At 39.0% G+C, this 17,510-nt stretch overlaps 3 protein-coding genes across 7 annotated transcripts; all 3 read left to right on the top strand.

The window, feature by feature from the left end:
• Positions 1-73: 73 nt before the first annotated feature.
• On the top strand, positions 74-10,478 carry LOC113166965 (F-box only protein 6-like). Of its 5 annotated transcripts, none has more exons than XM_026367249.1 (6): positions 74-294; positions 8,470-8,719; positions 8,811-8,925; positions 9,286-9,381; positions 9,801-9,936; positions 10,037-10,478. In XM_026367249.1, the coding sequence occupies exons 1-6, from the start codon at positions 265-267 to the stop codon at positions 10,181-10,183; spliced, it is 774 nt and encodes a 257-aa protein (XP_026223034.1). In that variant the 5' UTR covers positions 74-264; the 3' UTR covers positions 10,184-10,478. The 5 variants fall into 5 exon arrangements, with proteins under 5 accessions (XP_026223034.1, XP_026223032.1, XP_026223033.1 ...); XM_026367247.1 differs by lacking the exon at positions 74-294 and adding an exon at positions 3,366-3,653; XM_026367248.1 differs by lacking the exons at positions 74-294; positions 8,470-8,719; positions 8,811-8,925; ... (1 more) ...; positions 9,801-9,936; positions 10,037-10,478 and adding exons at positions 3,366-3,653; positions 5,080-5,329; positions 5,439-5,499; ... (1 more) ...; positions 6,634-6,769; positions 6,870-7,153.
• Positions 1,296-2,933, top strand: LOC113166986 (F-box only protein 44-like). Its single transcript, XM_026367274.1, has 4 exons — positions 1,296-1,383; positions 1,467-1,562; positions 2,414-2,549; positions 2,650-2,933. The coding sequence occupies exons 2-4, from the start codon at positions 1,468-1,470 to the stop codon at positions 2,797-2,799; spliced, it is 381 nt and encodes a 126-aa protein (XP_026223059.1). The 5' UTR covers positions 1,296-1,383; position 1,467; the 3' UTR covers positions 2,800-2,933.
• Positions 10,479-12,825: 2,347 nt separating the features above from the next.
• Positions 12,826-17,213, top strand: LOC113167209 (F-box only protein 44-like). The gene is made up of 6 exons (XM_026367630.1): positions 12,826-13,189; positions 13,908-14,157; positions 14,267-14,381; positions 14,497-14,592; positions 16,828-16,963; positions 17,064-17,213. The coding sequence occupies exons 1-6, from the start codon at positions 13,103-13,105 to the stop codon at positions 17,211-17,213; spliced, it is 834 nt and encodes a 277-aa protein (XP_026223415.1). The 5' UTR covers positions 12,826-13,102.
• The last annotated feature ends 297 nt before the right edge of the window (positions 17,214-17,510 follow it).

Below are 17,510 nucleotides of genomic sequence, written 5' to 3'. Positions count from 1 at the left end.
CGCCCGCCCGGCCTGGGTGTCCTGCAGTGAATAACAAGCGACGTGGAGAGATGACGTTTAAGAAAGTACGGAGCTTCCAGACAGAGTATTTAAAGATTTATAAAAACCATCAGCAGCTCTTCCATGAGGGGAACTGCTTTAAAGTCTTAACTCGCTATTTTCTTTTGGTTCACTTTGTATATTCACAGTTTTTTGTTGAAGTACAATTTCTACTTCCGTGTTTGAATTATAAATGAAGCCATAGATAATCTAACATCTGGCGGAATGACGTCTTCAGCTACTGTACAGTCCGGTGTAAGTCTGTCACACTTCACATCATACTGTGTAAATACTGATCGATTGTATTGTTATCGTGGATTATAACCTACTTGTAATGACTGTCGGCTGAAATGTGACTGTGCACGTTTCATGTTCATATTTAGCATCTGTGCCTATGACGAGCTCCAGCAGACCTCAGCAGGAATAATGTGTTAATAATAAGATATTTAAGACAACTCGCTGCTGTAGTTTAGTTGAGATGGATGCACGTTTCTAGTAACACGAGCTGTACAAGAGCAAATGTGATGAAATGTTCCAGCTTTAATTCATTTAAATACTTTTACTTTCTATATTCAACACTAGTTTCTGTTTGACAGACGGTGGATTCACTGTAGTCAGTGTACACAGGCATGAAAAGTTTAATTGTTGTGTTATAATAAAAGTTAGAACACAAAACTACAACTCACCAACAACCTGAGCTTAGATCACATGTTTCTAACAACCTGTATGTCCGGTTTGTGTAAATGAGATGAAAGGTTGATGTGGGGTAGTTCACATGCTGGGGTTAAGCAGTGTTGAAAAAGAGAACTGATTATTCAGATCTTCAGCTAATGTGTGGACTTGTTGTTGTCTACAGTGGTTCTCTGTTCCTCTGGAGATCCTGGAGAAGCTCTTCCTGAATCTTCCTCCTGAGGAGGTAGTCTGTACCTGTCGGCTGGTGTGTCGTCAGTGGAAAGAAGTGGCTGACAGTGAGTATTTGTGGAGGGAAAGGTGCAGAAGAGAAAGATATCACCTGCGGGATGTTTCCAGAACACCCAAAGACTGGAGGTTGTTTTACTTCTTGTGCAAGAAGAGAAGAAACCTTCTGAAGAATCCAAGAGCAGAAGGTAAGAAGCTCACAAATGTTTAATATCTTTAATAACATCAAAGCTGGTGTTTTACAGTTTTCTTGCTGAACATCAAATAATTTCTCTCATAATCTCCATGTTTTTTAGATCAACTTCAGGGTTGGAAGTTATTGGCAACTGGTCGTGATAAATGGACAGTAGAAGATGTTAGGGTACCACATCCAGATGAGAGAGTCCAGAAGAACTTTGTCACCTCATGTCAGTGAGTATTCACTAGGTCTGTGGTTTCATATTATTATTATTATTAGAATAGTGTATTTTTTCCCTCATGTAGGATTTAAATATTTTCTCTTTCTACAGAATGTGCAGGAAGTCACAGCTCATAGATTTGGAGAGAGAAGGTTACAACCCAGAATTTATGGATCACTTCCAGCCAGACATCAAAATATCTGACTGGTGAGAAGAACAAACATGAGCACAGTGGAGTAAAACAATAATATCTGCTGCCAATAACAACATATAGGAGTACTGAGTTGAAAAACATGGTTGTAAAATGATGCAATTAGATTATAAGTTTCAGTGTTTAAGAACTGGAAAGATCTATAAGCAGAAGTGCAGTATGGTTTTTATAAATGAGGACATTTGGACCAAATTTGAAGAAATTCCCTCAAGGTATTCTTGAGCTCGCTTGTCCACATGAATGGGACAGACACATGGACAACCTGAAAATATCATTTTTCCAGCCACTTCTGTTGCTGACGTGGAGACAAAAAAATGAGGAAGTAGCTCATGGCTGCACCTTCAGTCCCTACATGAAGTAAACAGCCAGTTGGAAGTTTTCACTTTCTACAGTAGTGGATAGAGTTTATCAGGACAGAAACGTTTGTGGCTCTTAACAGATGACTTTTTTCACAAAGTCCAGGATTTGAATAGAACCTTTTTCCAGTAAACCTAAAAGTCTCTCACATGCCTTTTGGCCAACTCTCAGATATTATATGACTTTTTTTTTTTTATTTGCCACTCTTTGAAATTTTAAATTGAGTTCAATTAATTTTTATTGATATTTAGATTTACTTTCACTTATTTTCAGTTTTATGTTTTTAATTAAATGATACTTATAATACTTGTAATATCAGAGTCTTTTCCTGTTAATTGATGTTAAAAAAAAGTCTGATTAATCAACCTGATTTAGGTTTGAATATTATGATTTTCTGTTGTAAACATTTCCAAGGGGGCAGAATACTTAAAGGCTCTGTAATTACTGAACTCTCATCTAAATGCTCATTTGTGTGTCTGTGTTATATTAGGTATGAAGCACAGTGGGAAAATTGCAGTAAGTATGGGATCTATGTAGAGTTGCTGAATCAAAATAAGGAGCCCGTCCACACCTTTGCTCCTAAAGCGGTTTTCGTTTGGCTGGGCAACAGTGCGAAATGGAATCAGGTTAGTACAAAGTGTAAGGCGTTTATCAATACAATGAAGTTCAGAGGAGGCAAAGAGCCCAGTGGTAACTTCAGACGTAATGATTCTTTTTATTTTTCAGATGAGCCATGTTTTCCAGAATTATGGACCAGGAGTGAGATACATCCGATTTACTCATGGAGGAGAAGACACAGCGTACTGGGGAGATGTCTATGGGGTTCGCCTCACTGACAGCTGTGTTGAGATCTGTCCATCAGTAGAAACACAATAACTATTTGGGATTCATCAAATCCTCCTTCCTGACTGTGCCTTAAAGTTATATTTGCCTTTATAATCTGCAGTCATTTTACATGTTAAAGAAATGTTTTTTAAAAGGCTCTAATAAATTTTAGCTTTCTAACAACAGTGTGCCATGAAGATCATCTGTTAAACCACTGTACAGCACAATGTAAAAGTTGGAACATGCTTGTTCTAACATGTCTAAATGAACACAAACTTGATGTCAGTGAATTGCTTGACAGATTGTGAGTGAGGAACGAGTTTCACAGGAGATCAAACATTTATTGAAGTCTTCTAATTCTGGTAAAGAATGAATGTCTTTAAAAATGGCCTGTTTCAGGACATAGTATCAAATGTAAAAGTAACTCAGTGCTGCAACAAATGTGTGTTTACTTTATGGTTATTGCATATTATCACTGCACATGTGTGTTATAGAAGCATTTAGGCAGTGCTCTCTGCTGAACACCGTCTTTAACGTGGAGATCTGCAGCTCACACGGCGACGCTGCGCGTCCTGGAGACGAGAACGAGCGCGACTTTACGCACGACGTGATGACGCTGCAGCGACCGGGAAGTCAGGAAAACACTGAGTCCTAAAGTGAAACAGTCGGTTGTTTGTTAGTTTCCTCGCTTTTGTTTGAACAGAACCGCAGCTTTATAAAGCAGGACACACATGGACTAATAACTCGTCGAGGGAGGATCTGTCGGCTGTTTCCCTCAAGTGGCCTGGTTCGTCCCGGGAATGAAAAGGAAAAAAGCTATGGGGGGAACTTCCAGCTCCTCAAGCAGGACAGCGGCGTCTGAGACAGAGACAGCGGCGTCTGAGACAGAGACAGCAGCATCAAGGGTAAATCATTATCCAACATGGAAGTAGAGGAACTGCTGGAAGAGTTTCAAGAAGCCCCACCATGACCCTAAATAGGCCTGTCCATAACACCCTTTCCCCCCCAGTCTGTCTCAGTTCTTTTGCTCGGTCCTGGTTTTTATTGACCAGTCTGGGACGTGGCTTTGTCTTTGAAACTAGCGTCGTGGAGCAGCTTCTTCACTGTTGCTGCTGACATCAGTCTGTTTCAGGCAGTATTTAGTGAGCTGCCATCTGTTTGTCCAACGAATGCATTAATGTCAGGTCCTTTTAACATTTAAGTGTTTTAAAGTGAATATCCATGATCACATTTAGCGTGTCTAAAATAGTATTTTGACTATTTGAAATTATAATACGACTAGAAAAAATTATAATTGAAGATATCTACAATTACATTTTGACTAGTCACAATTCCTTTGCAGATATCAGAAATGACGTCACCAATGCCATTGCGCCGATTGAGCATTTTCTGGACCAAAAGAGTTCACGTTACAGATATCTGAAATGTATTTCTGACTAGTCAAAACTCTAATTGAAGATATCCACAACTACATTTTGATTAGTCAGAAATACATTACAGATATCTAATAAATGCTAAATCGGAGCGTGTGACGATATGACGTCATTTTGGATGTCTAAAAATCACGTCACTGACGTCACCGACATATCTGGAATTGTGACTAGTCAAATTGTAATTGTAGATATCTTAAACAGTAATTCTTGCCAGTCGGAATACAGTTGTGGATATCTTGAATTATACTTTTGACTAGTCATATTGTAATTTTGACTTGTTTAAATGCTATTTTATATATCTAAAATGCAATTATATATAGTCAATCTAACCGTTTTATGTTTAAACGGTGTCTGTAAATACCTATACAGGATGTCTATATTGTTTTGACTAGTCAAAACCACAATTAAAGTAATCTACAATTGAATTATGACTAATAGGTAATATCCTAATTTGCGATATCAAAAAAGTAATTAAGATATCTTTAAAATGTGGCCAATTAAAGATATCTTTAATTGGAATTGAGACTAGTCAAAATGTAGTTGTGGATATCTTCAATTAGAGTTTTGACTACTCAGAAATACATTTCAGATATCTGTAATGTGACTCCTGTCTCCCTCTTAAATGTTAAAAGGCCCCGCCATATGCATTTGTCTTCCACGGTGCTCAAATGGACACGGGGGCCTCAAAGCTCCTCCACAGCTTTGTATGATATGTGCAACTTCTTGGCATTTTAATACTTAATATAATGCGTATATTTAAAGACTTTTATTTCCGGTTTGTGTAAATGAGATGAAAGGTTGATGTGGGGTAGTTCACATGCTGGGGTTAAGCAGTGTTGAAAAAGAGAACTGATTATTCAGATCTTCAGCTAATGTGTGGACTTGTTGTTGTCTACAGTTGTTCTCTGTTCCTATGGAGATCCTGGAGAAGCTCTTCCTGAATCTTCCTCCTGAGGAGGTAGTCTGTACCTGTCGGCTGGTGTGTCGTCAGTGGAAAGAAATGGCTGACAGTGAGTATTTGTGGACTGAAAGGTGCAGAAGAGAAAGCTATCACCTGCGGGATGTTTCCAGAACACCCAAAGACTGGAGGTTGTTTTACTTCTTGTGCAAGAAGAGAAGAAACCTTCTGAAGAATCCAAGAGAAGAAGGTAAGAAGCTCACAAACCTTTAATATCTTTAATAACATCAAAGCTGGTGTTTTATAGTCTTCTTGCTGAACATCAAATAATTTCTCTCATAATCTCCATGTTTTTGTAGATCAACTTCTGGGTTGGAAGATATTGGAAAAAGTTTATGATAAATCCTCAAACTCATATTAGTGAGTATTCACCAGGAAAGTCTCAGAAAACACAGCATTTACTCTGTGGTTTCATATTATTATTAGAATAGTGTATTTTTTAATGTAGGATTTAAATATTTTCTTTTTTCTACAGTTTTTGCAAGAAGTCACAGCTCATAGATTTGGAGAGAGAAGGTTACAACCCAGAATTTATGGATCACTTCCAGCCAGACATCAAAATATCTGACTGGTAAGAACAACAAACATGAGCACAGTGGAGTAAAACAATAATATCTGTTGCCAATAACAACATATAGGAGTACTGATTTTTAAAAAATGGTAGTAAATACAATATAATGACAATATAAGGCGTAGTGTTTAAGAACTAGAAAGATCTATAAGCAGAAGTGCAGTATGGTTTTTATAAATGAGGACATTTGGACCAAATTTAAAGAAATTCCCTCAAGGTATTCTTGAGCTCGCTTTTCCACATAAATGGGACAGACACATGGACAACCTGAAAATATCATTTTTCCAGCCACTTCTGTTGCTGACGTGGAGACAAAAAAATGAGGAAGTAGCTCATGGCTGCACCTTCAGTCCCTACATGAAGTAAACAGCCAGTTGGAAGTTTTCACTTTTTACAGTAGTGGATAGAGTTTATCAGGACAGAAACGTTTGTGGCACTTAACAGATGACTTTTATCACAAAGTGCTCAGTGATAGTGACAAGTTTTCCCCCAAAATGTCTACTTCAGTAGCTCTGTGGAGGAACCAGTAGTAACACGTTACTGCATATGAATGAGCATAAAGAGGAGAGAGGTTAGTTACACCTGTCCCCACTAAAGTACCGTCCCTGTATCTTCTGTTATCTTTGTTTGTCAGGTTGTTCAGTTTAAATTGAGTTCAATTAATTTTTATTGATATTTAGATTTACTTTCACTTATTTTCAGTTTTATGTTTTTAATTAAATGATACTTATAATACTTGTAATATCAGAGTCTTTTCCTGTTAATTGATGTAAAAAAAAAAGTCTGATTAATCAACCTGATTTTGTTTTGAATATTATGATTCACTGTTGTAAACATTTCCAAGGGGGCAGAATACTTAGAGGCTCTGTAATTACTGAACTCTCATCTAAATGCTCATTTGTGTGTCTGTGTTATAATATTAGGTATGCACCACGGTGGGACTGTCCCAGTCAGTATGAGATCTGTGTAGAGTTGCTGAATCAAAAAAAGAAGCCCATCCACACCTTTGCTCCTGAAACGATTGTCTTTGGGCCGTGGAACATTGGGATATGGCATCAGGTTAGTACAAAGTGTGAGGCGTTTATCATTACAATGACGTTCAGAGGAGGCAAAGAGCCCAGTGGCAACTTCAGAAGTAATGATTCTTTTTATTTTTCAGATGACCCATGTTTTCCAGAATTATGGACCAGGAGTGAGATACATCCGATTTACTCATGGGAGAGACAAGTCAAAGTACTGGGGAGGATGGTACGGGCTTCGAATCACTGACAGCTGTGTTGAGATCTGTCCATCAGTAGAAACACAATAACTGTTTGGGATTCATCAAATCCTCCTTCCTGACTGTGCCTTAAAGTTATATTTGCCTTTATAATCTGCAGTCATTTTACATGTTAAAGAAATGTTTTTTAAAAGGCTCTAATAAATTTTAGCTTTCTAACAACAGTGTGCCATGAAGATCATCTGTTAAACCACTGTACAGCACAATGTAAAAGTTGGAACATGCTTGTTCTAACATGTCTAAATGAACACAAACTTGATGTCAGTGAATTGCTTGACAGATTGTGAGTGAGGAACGAGTTTCACCGGAGATCAAACATTTATTGAAGTCTTCTAATTCTGGTAAAGAATGAATGTCTTTAAAAATGGCCTGTTTCAGGACATAGTATCAAATGTAAAAGTAACTCAGTGCTGCAACAAATGTGTGTTTACTTTATGGTTATTGCATATTATCACTGCACATGTGTGTTATAGAAGCATTTAGGCAGTGCTCTCTGCTGAACACCGTCTTTAACGTGGAGATCTGCAGCTCACACGGCGACGCTGCGCGTCCTGGAGACGAGAACGAGCGCGACTTTACGCACGACGTGATGACGCTGCGGCGACCGGGAAGTCAGGAAAACACTGAGTCCTAAAGTGAAACAGTCGGTTGTTTGTTAGTTTCCTCGCTTTTGTTTGAACAGAACCGCAGCTTTATAAAGCAGGACACACATGGACTAATAACTCGTCGAGGGAGGATCTGTCGGCTGTTTCCCTCAGGTGGCCTGGTTCGTCCCGGGAATGAAAAGGAAAAAAGCTATGGGGGGAACTTCCAGCTCCTCAAGCAGGACAGCGGCGTCTGAGACAGAGACAGCGGCGACTGAGACAGAGACAGCGGCGACTGAGACAGAGACAGCGGCGACTGAGACAGAGACAGCGGCATCAAGGGTAAATCATTATCCAACATGGAAGTAGAGGAACTGCTGGAAGAGTTTCAAGAAGCCCCACCATGACATTATATCTGTAATTGGCCACATTTTAAAGATATTTAAATTACCTTTTTTGATATCGCAATCTGAGATATTACTAGTCGCAATTCAATTGTAGATATATTTAATTGTGGTTTTGACTAGTCAAAATGTAGTTGTGGATATCTTCAATTAGAGTTTTGACTAGTCAGAAATACATTTCAGATATCTGTAATGTGACTCCTGTCTCCCTCTTAAATGTTAAAAGGACCTGCCATATGCATTTGTCTTCCACGTTGCTCAAATGGACACGGGGGCCTCAAAGCTCCTCCACAGCTTTGTATGATATGTGCAACTTCTTGGCATTTTAATACTTAATATAATGTGTATATTCAAAGACTTTTATTTCCGGTTTGTGTAAATGAGATGAAAGGTTGATGTGGGGTAGTTCACATGCTGGGGTTAAGCAGTGTTGAAAAAGAGAACTGATTATTCAGATCTTCAGCTAATGTGTGGACTTGTTGTTGTCTACAGTTGTTCTCTGTTCCTCTGGAGATCCTGGAGGAGCTCTTCCTGAATCTTCCTCCTAAGGAGGTAGTCTGTACCTGTCGGCTGGTGTGTCGTCAGTGGAAAGAAGTGGCTGACAGTGAGTATTTGTGGAGGGAAAGGTGCAGAAGAGAAAGCTATCACCTGCGGGATGTTTCCAGAACACCCAAAGACTGGAGGTTGTTTTACTTCTTGTGCAAGAAGAGAAGAAACCTTCTGAAGAATCCAAGAGCAGAAGGTAAGAAGCTCACAAATGTTTACTCAACAATCGGTGGTGCTAAAGCTGTTTCACCAAATCATTTCTCTCACACTGCTCATATTTTTTGTAGATGGATTTAAGGGTTGGATTAAACTGCATGATGGCGGTCATCATTGGAAAGTAGAAAATGGCATTAAACCACACCCAGATGTGACAGTCAAGAAAAACTTTGTCACTTCATTTGAGTGAGTATTTACAAAAAGAGATGCAATGACGTTTTCATATAGGGCCAGGGAAGTTTGTACAGCTCTTTTCCCCTAAGAAATCAAATCATCATTTGAAAACTGCAATGTGCGTTATGTTCATTTAGTAGGAAACATTTCATCAAACATGTTTGAGGATCTGAATCATTTAAGTGTGACAAAAGATAACTTATACAAAAAAAAAGAAAAAAAGATCAGGAAGGGGCAAATACTTACTACCAGCATATGATATATATACTGTACACAGCATATGGTTTTGTTGGTGTTGTTACATTCTTGCTTCATATTCATGTATATTCATATTCTTCATGTAATATCTTAACTATTTTCTGTTTTCCACAGATTGTGCATGAAGTCTCAGCTCATTAATTTGAAGAGAGAAGGTTACAACCCAGAATTTATGGATCACTTCCAGCCGGACATCAAAATATCTGACTGGTAAGAACAAAAACACGTGAAATACACGTAGTCACACATAGTCACAGCTCTAGTTAACTGTTAAATAATAATTGTTATTGTTATTATTAAGACAAATATTATGAATAAAATCACTCAGACTAAATGAGCTTCTACTACAGTGGTAGGCAAATAGTGGCCTTTGAAGTCTGGCTCCCCAACAATGATGTGAAAGTCAAAACAGATGTCTTCAAATAATAAAGTAAATTAAAGCCATGAAATGTAAAATTACATTCATTACTTAGGCATTTACCTCCTTCAAGTAACTATTGAGTAGATGCACCTTTGGAAATAATTAAAGCACTGAGTCCATCTTAATTAGCTGTGCACATCTGGACATGGAAATTTATCCAGGACTGCCTTGTACATAGAGACATGCTTGTGTGTCTGTGTTATGTTAGGTATGCACCACGGTGGGACTGTGGCAGTCAATATGAGATCCGTGTAGAGTTGCTGAATCAAAAAAAGAAGCCTGTCCACACCTTTGCTCCTGAAACAGTTTACTTTGAGCAGTGGAACGATCAGAAATGGAATCAGGTTTGTATGAAGTGTGAGGTGTTTATCATTACAATGACATTCAGAGGAGGCAAAGAGCCCAGTGGTAACTTCAGATGTAATGATTCTTTTAATTTTTCAGATGACCCATGTTTTCCAGAATTATGGACCAGGAGTGAGATACATCCGATTTACTCATGGAGGAAAAGACACACAGTTCTGGGCAGGATGGTATGGGATTCGTGTCACTGACAGCTGTGTTGAGATCTGTCCATCAGTGGAAACATAATAACTGTTTGGGATTCATCAAATCCTCCTTCCTGCCTGTGCCTTAAAGTCATATTTGCACATATAATCTGCAGTCATGTTAAAGAAATGTTATTTAAAAAGGATCTAATAAATTTTAGTTTTCTAACAACAGTGTGCTATGAAGATCATCTGTTAAACCACTGTACAGCACAATGTAAAAGTTGGAACATGCTTGTTATAGTATTATATTATAGTAATTGTAACATTGTTATGTAAATGAACACAAACTTGAGATTGTGAGTGGGGAACGAGTTTCACGAGAGATTAAACATTTATTGAAGTCTTATAAGTCTTGTAAAGAATGAATGTCTTTTAAAATGGCCTTTTTCAGGACATAGTATCATTTACATTTAGTCATTTACCAGACACTTTTATCCAAAGCGACTTACAAGTGAGGAACAGGGCAAGCAAACAAAATCTAAGTCAAGAAGAAAAAACATCAAAGTAAAGTGCTATCAAAAAGTGTTTCTGTTTCAAGAGATGTTAAGTACAAGAGAGTAGAAAAGTGTTTTTTTTTTTTGGTTTTCTTTTTAAGTGCAAAGGAGGACGCAGAAGAGTTTTGTTTTCTGCAGTTTTTTTAAATATTGAAGTGAGGTGTCTGAGCGTGCAGAGTTTGGCAGCTCATTCCAGCTGATGAGTTTTCCTTGGTGTCGACTGTGGTGCTGGTACCACAACGTTCACTGGTTGACGGGAGGGGATGTAGACCTGAATTGAGATAAGTTGGATCATGTGTAGGGTTTGGTCGTTGGTGCCGGTAACCCCATCAGCAGTGCATTGCAGTAGTCAAGACATCAATGATGACCCCCAGAGAGACAGGCAGAGATGCAGGATGAGACAGTACATCCGATGTAAAGGACAGGAAAAGCTGTGTGTCATCCGCATGGTAGTGATAGGAAAAGCCATGTGAATGGATGATAGAGTCTAGAGAAGAAGTATAGATGGAAAAAGAAGAGGACCAAGGACTGAGCCCTGCGGTACACCGGTGGAGAGGTTATGAGAGTCTGAATCACGCCCCTGCCAGAATACCTTGAAGGTTGTTGTTTGGACAAGTATGACCAAAGCCAGGCTAGAGCTGATCCGGAGATGCCCAAGTCTGAGTGCACAATGATAAGAATCTTATGGTTCACAGTGTCAAAGGCTGCAGATGGTGTTGCTGAGCTTGTCCTGGTAGTATTCAGTCTTTGCCCTAGTGACACTGTGAGAGAAAGACTGAAGCTGATAATCAGTTAGAGCAGGTTTAGACTTGGATTTGCGCCACTTCCTCTCAGCACTCCTAAGCACAGTGCGTTGTTCATGGGTCTGGTCAGTGAGCCACCAGTTGGAAGCTGAAGGACGAGCAGGTCTAGTGGGCAGAGACTATCCAGGCAGAATGAAAGCGTATTGCAGAGCCTGTCTGTGGCTGCGTCTGTGTCAGACATGGACAGAACCTACGGCGAGAGCAGAGTTGCAGAAACCAGGGAAGAAAACTGCTCTGGGTTGAGAGATCTGAGGTTGTGGCAGAATGTGTCCAATGCAGTGGAGGAATGTGGCGGTCTAGAGATGACCACTGTGAGCTGAATGAAGAAGTGATCCGAAAAATGCAGAGAACTGACAGAGGTGTCGTCTAAAGTGCAGTTCCGGATGAGAATGAGGTCCAGGCTGTTGCCGGCATTGTGGGTTGGAGGAGTGGAGACTAGTCTCAGATCAAACGTGTTCAGAAGAGCAACATGTCAATCGCATGTCGTTTGTCCAGATGGATGTTGAAGTCTCCTAAGACAATGGGAGGAGTGCCATCTTCAGGGAATTGGCACAATAGCATATCCAGCTGGTCACAGAAGTCCCCCAGCTGGCCCGGAGGTCGGTAGATCACAATGATGTGGGCTGTGATCGGTGCTGTAAACCTAATGGTGAGATATTCTAATGAAGACAGATTACTAAAGGGTGCCATCGTAGAAAACCTCCAGGTGTCAGCTACAAGAAGACCAGTCCCACCCCCCTGACGTGATGGGCGAGGAGTGTGGGAGAACGGGAATCTGCTGAAAACACATTAAAAGAATAGAAACAGAACATGCTTATCGAAGAGGAAGGCTAAAGTGATGAAAAAGAGATTGAAAGTGCAGAAAGGTTGGAAACCTTGCGTCTTGTGGTGTCCTTGCTCGGTGGACTCGCACAGGTAGACTCGCAGGTCTTTACCCAAATCGGTGTTCACACAAAGAGGGCTCAACACAAAGAGGGCTACAGCTGAAACCCCCCCTGGTAGAAACCAAACTAATTTGTGTGCCTTTGATTACTAAGCTGAAACTACCACCAAGACCAAAACTCTCTAACTACAGTTCTTAACAATCAGACTGACAAACAGGCTAAATCAGCAGACTAGAGAGAAATGACAGGAACTCTGCTACCTCTGAAACTAACAAACAAATTTCAAACAACCCTTACTTATTCAGTAGATCTCCTGTCCTAGTTTGGTGCTTGTCCTCATCAGTATCAAATATAAAAGTAACTCAGTGCTGCAACAAATGTGTGTTTTGTTTATGGTTATTGCATATTATCACTGCACATGTGTCTTATAGAAGCATTTAGGCAGTGCTCTCTGCTGAACACCGTCTTTAACGTGGAGATCTGCAGCTTTCACTTCGACGCTGCGCGTCCTGGAGACGAGAACGAGCGCAACTTTACGCACGAAGGAATGACGCTGCCGGTGACCGGGAAGTCAGGAAAACACTCCAAAGTCCAAAGTGGCTGTCATAAGTTCTAAAGTGAAACAGTCGGTTGTTTGTTAGTTTCCTCGCTTTTGTTTGAACAGAACCGCAGCTTTATAAAGCAGGACACACATGGACTAATAACTCGTCGAGGGAGGATCTGTCGGCTGTTTCCCTCAGGTGGCCTGGTTCGTCCCGGGAGTGAAAGGAAAAAAGCTATGGGGGGAACTTCCAGCTCCTCAAGCAAGAAAGTGGAGAAAGAGACAGAGACAGCGGCGTCTGAGACAGAGACAGCAGCATCAAGGGTAAATCATTATTCAACATGGAAGTAGAGGAACTGCTGGAAGAGTTTCAAGAAGCCCCACCATGACATTATATCTGTAATTGGCCACATTTTAAAGATACTTAAATTACCTTTTTTGATATCGCAATCTGAGATATTACTAGTCGCAATTCAATTGTAGATATATTTAATTGTGGTTTTGACTAGTCAAAATGTGGTTACGGATATTTTCAATTAGAGTTTTGATTAGTCAGAAATACATTACAGATATCTAATAAATGCTAAATCGGCGCGTGTGACGATGTGACGTCATTTTGGATATTTAAAAATCATGTGACTGACGTCACCGACATATCTGGAATTGTGACTAGTCAAAATGTAGTTGTGGATATCTTCAATTAGAGTTTTGACTAGTCAGAAATACATTTCAGATATCTGTAATGTGACTCCTGTCTCCCTCTTAAATGTTAAAAGGACCTGCCATATGCATTTGTCTTCCACGGTGCTCAAATGGACACGGGGGCCTCAAAGCTCCTCCACAGCTTTGTATGATATGTGCAACTTCTTGGCATTTTAATACTTAATATAATGTGTATATTCAAAGACTTTTATTTCCGGTTTGTGTAAATGAGATGAAAGGTTGATGTGGGGTAGTTCACATGCTGGGGTTAAGCAGTGTTGAAAAAGAGAACTGATTATTCAGATCTTCAGCTAATGTGTGGACTTGTTGTTGTCTACAGTGGTTCTCTGTTCCTCTGGAGATCCTGGAGGAGCTCTTCCTGAATCTTCCTCCTGAGGAGGTAGTCTGTACCTGTCGGCTGGTGTGTCGTCAGTGGAAAGAAGTGGCTGACAGTGAGTATTTGTGGAGGGAAAGGTGCAGAAGAGAAAGATATCACCTGCGGGATGTTTCCAGAACACCCAAAGACTGGAGGTTGTTTTATTTCTTGTGCAAGAAGAGAAGAAACCTTCTGAAGAATCCAAGAGCAGAAGGTAAGAAGCTAACAAACGTTTAATATCTTTAATAATATTAAAGGTATTGTTTTATAGTCTTCTTGCTGAACATCAAATAATTTCTCTCATAATCTCCATGTTTGTATAGATCAATTTCAGGATTGGCAGATATTGGAAAGAGGTGGTAACGGATGGAAAGTAGAAGATGTTAGGGTACCACATCCAGATGAGAGAGTCCAGAAGAGCTTTGTCACCTCATATTTGTGAGTATTCACCAGGAAAGTCTCAGAAAACACAGCATTTACACAGTGTATTCATATTATTATTAAAATAGTGTATTTTTTAATGTAGGATTTAAATATTTTCTCTTTTCTACAGTTTTTGCACAAAGTCACAGCTCATAGATTTGGAGAGAGAAGGTTACAATCCAGCATTTATGGATCACTTCCAGCCAGACATCAAAATATCTGACTGGTGAGAAGAACAAACATGAGCACAGTGGAGTAAAACAATAATATCTGTTGCCAATAACAACATATAGGAGTACTGAGTTAAAAAAAATGGTTGTAAAATGATGTTATTAGATTATAAATTGCAGTGTTTAAGATTCAGAAAGATCTATAAGCAGAAGTGCAGTATGGTTTTTATAAATGAGGACATTTGGACCAAATTTAAAGAAATTCCCTCAAGGTATTCTTGAGCTCGCTTGTCCACATAAATGGGACAGACACATGGACAACCTGAAAATATCATTTTTCCAGCCACTTCTGTTGCTGACGTGGAGACAAAAAAATGAGGAAGTAGCTCATGGCTGCACCTTCAGTCCCTACATGAAGTAAACAGCCAGTTGGAAGTTTTCACTTTTTACAGTAGTGGATAGAGTTTATCAGGACAGAAACGTTTGTGGCACTTAACAGATGACTTTTATCACAAAGTGCCCAGTGATAGTGACACGTTTTCCCCCAAAATGTCTACTTCAGTAGCTCTGTGGATGAACCAGTAGTCACACGTTACTGCATATTTGGCCTCGTGGGACAGTGACACTCTTCAAAAGTTTAAATTGTGTTCAATTTGTATATACATATACAGTCAGGGAAAAAATTATGTTAACCCCAGCCGATTTTGTAAGCTGCCCATAACAACGAAATGATCAACAAAGAATAACTTTTTTTGACATACATTTTTTTTCAGAATTTTTTGTTATTGTTGTGTCTCTCACTGTTCAAATAAATGTACCATTAATATTATAGACTGATCATTTCTTTGTTAGTGGGCAAATTACAAAATCAGCTGGGGTTCAAATAATTTTTTTCCTGACTGTATATTTAGATTTACTTGCACTTATTTTCAGTTTTATGTTTTTAATGAATTTATATCACATTGTAGAAATAAGTATACAAAATAATACTTAGTAAACAAAATAATACTTGTAATATCAGAGTCTTTCCCTGTTAATTGATGTTTTAAAAAATATATAATTAATCAACCTGATTTTTTTTTTATATTATGATTCACTGTTGTAAACATTTCCAAGGGGCAGAATATCGTATTTTCCGCACTATAAGGCGCACTTAAGAGCCTTCAATTTTCTCAAAAGCCGACAGTGCACCTTATAATCAGGTGCGCCTTATATATGGATCAATATTGAACGGCAACAGGTCTCACAACTACGGTAAGCAGCCGCCGACTCCATTTGGCGCGTGGTGCATGCTGGGATATATGACTGCGCGAAGCCTGCCGTTTCATTTCCATGTGTGTGTTTGTGCAAAAACCCCAAAATGGCTCCTAATAAGAGACACGCTTACAAGGCAGAGTTCAAACTCGATCAGTCAGCAGTAGAACACGGGAACAGACCAGCAGAGAATTTAACATTAATGAATCAATGGTGCGGTTTCTTGTCTTTACTGGAGAGGTACATTGCTCTAAACTACATTTTATCCTATCTTTTCTTTATGTAACTGAAAGAAACTAAATGAACAAATAATACACATCCTTACACATTTCGTATGTTACACTCTCACACGCTAGCTCGACTTGAATGAAGCTAATTACAATAACACCACACGTAATTTATCACATGTAACATGTAACAACTAAAATACTTCTAATGACAATAAACATGTTAATACTTACAAAGACAAATGCTTTCCAAGGCACAAACATATAAATCACACTCAGCATAAACATGAACCAGTTGGTTTTACTGTGGAAACTAAACTAGTTTAATTTACCTGACGGAGAAAATACGTCAAAGCTGTTCTATTGAACAGAGAGTGGAAAGAGCGCTCACTCTGCAACTAATTATCTTAACAAAGATCAAAAAATATACACAACTCTCACTCTGATAAATTTTTAAGAACAATACTATAATACTTTTTAGCTGCCTTTGTCACAACGTATTGTTCTTCATTTATCACTTGAACTGAAAGGCATGACACGGCCAGAGCACATCATCAACATCATTTTAGGAGTGAACGGAGTTGTCACAACGCTGGTTTATAATCTATTTATAAAGTTTGACCGACCTATCTGACTGATTTGTTGACATTCCCTTTAGCGCAGCTCCATCTAATGTTGCAAAACGTAACCCCAGCCTTTACTTTAACGTCTATTCTATGCGCCTTATAATGCGGAAAATACGGTACTTAGAGGCTCTGTAATTACTGAACTCTCATCTAAATGCTCACTTGTGTGTCTGTGTTATGTTAGGTATGCACAACGGTGGGACTGTGCCTGTCAGTATAAGATCTGTGTAGAGTTGCTGATTCAAAATAAGAAGCCCGTCCACACCTTTGCTCCTAAAACGATTTTTTTAAAGCCGTGGAGCGATGAGAAATGGTATCAGGTTTGTATGAAGTGTGAGGTGTTTATCATTACAATGACATTCAGAGGAGGCAAAGAGCCCAGTGGTAACTTCAGACATAATGATTCTTTTTATTTTTCAGATGAGCCATGTTTTCCAGAATTATGGACCAGGAGTGAGATACATCCGATTTACTCATGGAGGAGAAGACACAATGTACCGGATAGGATGGCACGGGGTTCGCCTCACTGACAGCTGTGTTGAGATCTGTCCATCAGTAGAAACATACTGACTGTTTGGGATTCATCAAATCCTCCTTCCTGACTGTGCCTTAAAGTTATATTTGCCTTTATAATCTGCAGTCATTTTACATGTTAAAAAAGTGTTAATTATAAACATTGTAGCTACAGTGAGCTATGAAGATCTGTTAAATCACTGTACAGCAGAATGAATGACATTTACATGTAAACAAACATGTTAAAGATTATTCGAATTATGACCCAAACTCAAGGTTAAGTTGTAGTTCTGAATCAGAGATGTTTTCCAGTAGTCCTTATTTTTATGAAGATAGGAGCATGAACATAATTTA

Source organism: Anabas testudineus, chromosome 7, assembly GCF_900324465.2.
Source record: "Anabas testudineus chromosome 7, fAnaTes1.2, whole genome shotgun sequence".
NCBI classification, from domain to species: domain Eukaryota; kingdom Metazoa; phylum Chordata; class Actinopteri; order Anabantiformes; family Anabantidae; genus Anabas; species Anabas testudineus.
The sequence above is the reverse complement of the archived record's forward strand: the minus strand, read 5'-3'. Positions and strand labels throughout refer to the sequence as shown.

Coding starts and splice junctions, on each gene's coding strand:
- LOC113167209 (XM_026367630.1), top strand. CDS start 13,103: ATGGGGGGAACTTCCAGCTCCTCAAGCAAGAAAGTGGAGAAAGAGACA. Junction 13,190..13,907: donor CAGAGACAGCAGCATCAAGG/GTAAATCATTAT, acceptor TGTTGTCTACAG/TGGTTCTCTGTTCCTCTGGA. Junction 14,593..16,827: donor GACATCAAAATATCTGACTG/GTGAGAAGAACA, acceptor GTGTTATGTTAG/GTATGCACAACGGTGGGACT.
- LOC113166986 (XM_026367274.1), top strand. CDS start 1,468: ATGTGCAGGAAGTCACAGCTCATAGATTTGGAGAGAGAAGGTTACAAC. Junction 1,563..2,413: donor GACATCAAAATATCTGACTG/GTGAGAAGAACA, acceptor GTGTTATATTAG/GTATGAAGCACAGTGGGAAA. Junction 2,550..2,649: donor ACAGTGCGAAATGGAATCAG/GTTAGTACAAAG, acceptor TTTATTTTTCAG/ATGAGCCATGTTTTCCAGAA.
- LOC113166965 (XM_026367245.1), top strand. CDS start 7,769: ATGAAAAGGAAAAAAGCTATGGGGGGAACTTCCAGCTCCTCAAGCAGG. Junction 8,926..9,285: donor AACTTTGTCACTTCATTTGA/GTGAGTATTTAC, acceptor TGTTTTCCACAG/ATTGTGCATGAAGTCTCAGC. Junction 9,382..9,800: donor GACATCAAAATATCTGACTG/GTAAGAACAAAA, acceptor GTGTTATGTTAG/GTATGCACCACGGTGGGACT.